Below are 6,427 nucleotides of genomic sequence, written 5' to 3' on the forward strand. Positions count from 1 at the left end.
TGGCCTCTGCCCATGCCCTTCATGTCATCTAGGCTCTTCCTTTTGCGGGCCTCTTACCGTTCATGCTTGCACTGAACCACCTGAGCCTGCTGGTCCTGCCTCTTGGGCCTTGAGCTGCAGCCTCTCTTACTTGGCTGAGGGTGGCCTGGTGCTCCTCCAACCTCTTACGCAGAGACTGCCATCCTGCTGGATCGCCATGAGCTGCAGCGCCTCCGAGATGGGATCTCCGGGAGCCACAGGGCGCTCAGCCACGTGCTCACCTTGGACTCCGCCTCACTCTGAAAGTCCTGCATCCGGAGCCCGCAGATCACCGAGGTAATGCAGGTGGCTCTTATTGGGGAATTTCTCCAGGAGACCGTTCATTATTCCACGACTTGCACCCACGGGAATGACTTCGATGCTCTGATCGTGGGAATCCAGGTCCCCGGGAGTGGAGCTTATTAGAAGACAGTATTTGGTGGTGCCCTGGTTCCCCTTGCGCACGGTGATGGAGGGGAACCGTGTCTGGCACAGGGTGGCCATGAGCTTGGCGTGCATGCCGTGTGGGCCGAAGTTGTTGAGCACCAGGAGAGACGGTCGGCAAACAGCTGCTCTCGCATGTGGTGGCCCTGCAGCGAGGCGACATCACCAAGCAGCACCTATTTGTTGATCTGGAGAGTCAAGGTGGGGCTTTCCGGAAGGTGCGTGGGCTTAGAGTAAACACTGTTCCCTGTTTTAATTAAGATTAGTAAGTGTGTGACCCAGAGGCAACCGGCCACTGCCGCAAAATCCTTTGGAGAATTTTTCTTTCCAAGCCAAAGACTGTGGCTGCGAGCGCTCAGCGGCTCACCTTGAGCACAAGCTCTTTGGCTGAACACCGCCAAGGGCGCCACACCAAGCTCACAAGGACCAGTGCGGCTGCGGCCCAGGCCTCCCGGGGGCGGAGCTGTGCCCAGGCACGTGCTTCTTGTGTGGACACGCCCACTCGGGCCGCGGCGGGGCTGCCTCTCGAGCCCGCGTGGATCTGCGCTGTTCAGGTGCCAGCAAAGAGTAAAAGGCAGCCCTCTGTTACATACACATCTGATTCTAAAAATCTCAGGAAACAAATGCATTTGTTTCCTGAGTGGGGTATACAGTGGGGTACATTGGGGAAGACAGGTAAAAGCAGAGTCAAGTTCTTGTTAAACAAGACATTGCTTTTGGGAGGCTTACTAACCCCTCCCCCTAGCAGGTGCTGAGCAGAAGGCTTTCCTCCCTGATCGCGTTCACAGGTTAACTCGGAACCCGCACATCCCCACCTTGCCCCAAACCGCTGATGATACACCGCTGCTGCAGATAAGGATTTTCTTCGGGTTGCCACTTCTCCTTTAAACCCTGGCCTGTGGTAGCTTATCCACTTACCCACTCAGGATTTCTCTCTTCGGGTCCCATCCTCTTTCCCTGTGTTCTCTTGGTCAGTGTTTAAAGGACTTCAGACTGGCTCTTTCTCCAAGTCGCACACGCACATCTGATACTGGTACTTTTACCTCCTTGTCCCTGGCGTCACTCATCTCTCGCGCGCGAAGACTCTTTCTCCTGTCTCAGGCTGATACCTACAGCCTCTTGCCTTTATATTCTTCAATAAGAGTCCACTGTGTTACTCCTCTACAATTTTAGGAAACACATATACCGCGCACTCCAAGGGGGTCCCATAGAAGTCCATTTCGACAGAATTCAGGCTGGGGACAGGTACCTTCATAGCTCTGCTTTGGGGTGGCAGAAACTCACAGAACACACAAAACTCTCTCCAAAGAAAGAGCCCTCATGTAGCCTCTCTCTGTTCTCTCTCTCAATGTGTTTATGTCCTTGGGGACGTTCTAGAACCCCGAACTTGTTTGTAAATATTTCCCTTGAAAACTTAATATTGCTCTGGCATATAACTTTAGAATTTTATGTTTGGCTTGATTTGGCTTTGGTTGAAAACTGACCTGCTGTGACATTCACATCACTGAAAAATAGATGGTCTAGCATTTAAATCTAGGTCAATGTCGCTCCAAAGGTCCTGCTCTACTGATGTCCCCAAACCCATGTACACTTGTCTTACATCCCTTCCCATCATCATTTCCATTATCTTCCCTCTGACCTTTTTTTTTTTTTTAAGATTTCATTTATTTATTTGACAGAGAGAGAGGGATCACAAGTAGGTAAAGAGGCAGGTAGAGAGAGAGAGGGAAGCAGGCTCCCTGCTGAGCAGAGAGCCTTATGTGGAGCTTGATCCCAGGACCCTGAGATCATGACCCGAGATCATGACCTGAGCTGAAGGCAGAGGCTTAACCCACTGTGGGCTTAACCCAGGTGCCCCAACCTGTGACCTTTTTAAATGCTCTGAGAAATTGGTGGTCTTGCCTCACTCTCTTGAAATGGTTTAGTTTGAATTCTGAAGGAGAATTTACTCCAGCTCTTACCTGTAAGGGCCTATTTAGCCAGAGCAGCTGCATCCGGTTAAGCTGTGATTTTGTGTATGCAAAAAACTTAAACTGACCCTACACTCCCCCACCCCAGAGGAACTTACTTAAAAACAAGTCCTGGAAACCAGTCCCAGGTAACAAAGCCCAAATACAAGAGTGGGTCAGGCCAAGTGGAGGCATCCAATCAGTGGGGCGTGCATACTGTCTCCCTAGCTACCAAGGAGTATGGGCCCCGCCCTTCAGGCGCCTTATGGGCGCCAATTCTGACCAAGGTTCTAGGCTAGCTCAAATAGCTACTATAGGGTAAATTGTAATTTAATTGACCACCCGTGTGTGACCTAGCATGACTGTGCACCTTTCTCTGTGTGTTACAACCTCATTGGCCAGGCCCAACCACATGGCCTTTGATCTATAAAAGTTAGTCTGTGAGGCTGGGAGGTCACCTCTTTACAAGAGACGGCCCCGAATGGTCAGTTTGATTCTCGATGCTTGGTGCAAAATAAAGCCTTGCTTGACCTTCGCTTTGTATCAGTCTCGCTCCTTTGATTACGGACCCATCATTACCCACTAACTTTAAAGAAGCCACTAACCTTGTGTCTCTTCTCTTTCCTTTCATGCTCTATCCAGTTAATTTCTTTGTGGGAACATCTGTGTGGCAACTTATCTTCCCACACCCCATCTTGGAAAATGACAACTGTTTTCCTTCTCAGACAGATCTTGCATAATCAGAAACCAGGTTAATATTAAAAATGTTCACCTGATCACCGTATAAACTATTTTTTCAATAAATATATTTGGCAGCTGAGTAGCATAATCTTTTTTCTGTTTTTCCCTTTGAAGTATTTCTAATCACAAACTAGGGAGTCAAATAGGCCTATATTTACAGACCATTTGATAATTCCAATTAGTCCACCACAGTTGGTTCTATTTTTCAGAAGTAAAAGATTGGTAATTCAGTTTATGCAAAAAATTCTAACTGGGAGTCAGAGAACTAATAATACTTACCCAGACACCCACATAAGATGGTTGAAATGTGTATATAACAACATTTTGTAAAAGCTGAAGGGATTTTTAATAACATTACCCAACCCCACTCCTGGCTTCATAACACACAGAAAAGCATTGGTTACAGTCATCAAGAAAATGTACATAATCCAAACTATAGAGTTGAAACAATACTTTATTATTAAAGGTTCTATAAGAGTTGAAATTTCCTTTTTTGAAGTTAGTGAGAGTATCTTAGCGAGAACAGTGCTTTTATTGATTCACTAAATCATTTGTAAACTACTGAATACTTTGAACAAATTCTTCAATACATTTGTAACATATCAGAAACATGATAGGTTCTGAGAAAGCAAAAGATGCAAACATCATCCTTGTATTTTAATTGTGCATGAAATTTTATTTCTTCTGCATTTCCCCACATTTCATTTGATATATTCTATTCAAACAGTACACAATGAGATCAAGCCTCAAGAACTCCAAATTCTCAGTCTGTAATTACCAGCCAGTGAATAGGTTGTCTTTCAACTTCATTTAAATAACAGATCCTGAATTTTAGTATAATAAAAGGAACTTGAAATACAAAGATTGCTGCCCTTTACATAAAACACTCATCCTTACACATTTCAGTAGAACCTGCATCTTTAAATCATTCCTTTGTAATTACTGAATAAAACACAAAAGAGAAATCAAGTAAGTGCAGGTTAAGTCAATAACAGAGTCAATTAAAAATGGTTATAGGTGAAAATAGCCTTTTTTGTGTGGGGGGAGTGGGCAGGGTAGTCATTTCTTATAATGAAGAAGAAAAGGACATTAATTAAAAAATAAAGCCTAAGCAAGCTACAAATAGATAAAAATCTAACTTGAAAATTTAAAACCTAAATATATTTCCTGTAGACTCATTATGTTATTCAAATTTTCCAAAGATTAATTCTGCATTCTCTGAATGAATTCCATAGTCTTGGTAAAATGATAGAAGACATAACATCAACCTAAAATGATACAATTTATGTAGCTGCCATGAACAATGTTAGTTCCATATTTATTTTGAATTCAAACATATTATGACAGAACCATTAATTATATAATCTATATGTTTTCAGAATGCTGTTAAAACTGCCTTTTGGTTGTGATCCACAGTACCTTACATAGATCTTGCCCACTGCTATCCTCACAAAGCCTATATATGATAAATATACACATACATGCAGATATTATTACCGGTTTGGTGCCCCCCCCATCTTCCCTATGGACTCTTTGAAGACCAAGAGAGTGAGTTATCAATCCATGTATATACCAAGTGATAAACAGTAAACATTGTGAACATTCTCTACATGTAGAATATAGAAGTTTATTTAAAAAATAGTTTAATAAACTATATTAATTTGAAAAACCTAAGTGTATAAATATTAGATCCAATTTGATTTAATTTTTACATATGGTATAAGGATTCAACTTCCATCTTTTCTATATGGACAGCCATTGTTCCCAGCACTGTTTGTTAAAAAAGCCAGGCCTTCCCACATTGAATTGTCATGGCCTTATATATGAGGGTTTATTTCTGGGCTTCCTCTTCTCTTCTATTTATCTATGTTTTTGTGCCAGTGCCACAATGTTTTAATTATCATAGCTTTGTAGTAAATTTGAAATCATGAAGTGTGAGACCTCCAACTCTGCTCCTACTTTCAAGATTGTTTTAACTATTTGGAGTCCCTTGAGATGCCATATGCATTTTAGGATGGATCACAAAAATGCGCACATGCATACATACTCTTACAAAGATTGGTAAGTTGAAAAGTCAAATGTGGCACTGCAACACTCTGTAATGAAAAGGATTTGGTGGCAACCTTAACGTCTATCATAAGGATATGGGTGAGGAAATGTTTTAGACATATACTATGGCATACCTTAGGTCAAGAAGTAATCAATTAGGTAACTGGCAACATGAAGAGGTTACAAAATAATTTTTTTTTTGAGTTAGAGAGAGAAACATCTTAACTCAAATATTGTTTTAAGATCTATGTTGCCAATTATTTAATTTATTATTGGTTGTGTTTCTTGCTGCTGTTATTTCATAGTATGTCTAATATATGCATCTAATGTATGTTTTTATATATGTTAAATAGAGAGAGATGACTCTGTGTGTGTGTGTGTGTCTATATTAATACAGAAAAGATATTCAGGAGGATGAAAAACAGAGAAACTAACAAATAATTTGAGGCTTAATAAAATAAAAAAATTTAAATGGAGGGTTAATTAAAATATTGTCTTCGTGTTAGATAAATGGGGACTTATGGTTGGGAATAAAATGCAAAAAGTATCTAAAACAACTTTGAGAGTATTATAATTACTGCTCTAAAAATTGTTGTTAGAACAGAAAGTGTCTCCTGTGTTGATAAAGACCTGATGTAGGTGCAAGGGAAGAGTTAGAATAAAATTGCTTCATGAATTATAAGAATGGAAATTGCAGAGGTTCTCCTACATTTTTCTATTATCATCTAGTTGTAACTTTCACATTTAGGCCTTTAAATAAACTGAAGTCTATTTTTGTAAGTAGTATAGATGGTAAGGCAATTTTTCTAACGTCACTTTAAAGAAGTTATTTTTATAACACCATATGCGTAATACACTTTATATAGATAATATGTTATACACCATATATGCTTATTTATATACTGCATGTGTATGTATATATAAAATTTAAAAAGGAAGCTCTAAAATTATATGCAATTATATAATATAATGTTTGTCTCGCTAAGTGAATTCAAGCTGAGATTCTTTCACTTAAATCCGAAACAGTCTTGAACAACAGGGAAGTCGGGAAATATTCCCAAGATGGTACCATAATATAGGTCTATCTATCATTATTTCACTAGGTTGATTTGAAAAAAAAAAAAAAAAACCACTGGAAAAATAATTCAAAGCCTACAGTAATAGTCTTAGTTGAGATGAAATAAACCTCTTAGAACTTGGTTGGTGGTAATCAACTTCACAGGGAA

The 6,427-nt window shown here is 40.5% G+C and overlaps 1 protein-coding gene across 1 annotated transcript; it reads right to left on the reverse strand.

Annotated features, from left to right (window-relative positions):
- Positions 1–273: 273 nt before the first annotated feature.
- LOC123387760 (suppressor of SWI4 1 homolog) lies at positions 274–1,091 on the reverse strand. Its single transcript, XM_045066008.1, is given in 2 exon segments — positions 274–578; positions 581–1,091. Coding segments are annotated over 2 exon segments (816 nt in total).
- Positions 1,092–6,427: the final 5,336 nt, after the last annotated feature.

This window comes from Mustela putorius, unplaced genomic scaffold (genome assembly GCF_011764305.1).
Source record: "Mustela putorius furo isolate JIRA1106 unplaced genomic scaffold, ASM1176430v1.1 tig00003859_pilon_pilon_pilon, whole genome shotgun sequence".
NCBI classification, from domain to species: Eukaryota; Metazoa; Chordata; class Mammalia; order Carnivora; family Mustelidae; genus Mustela; species Mustela putorius.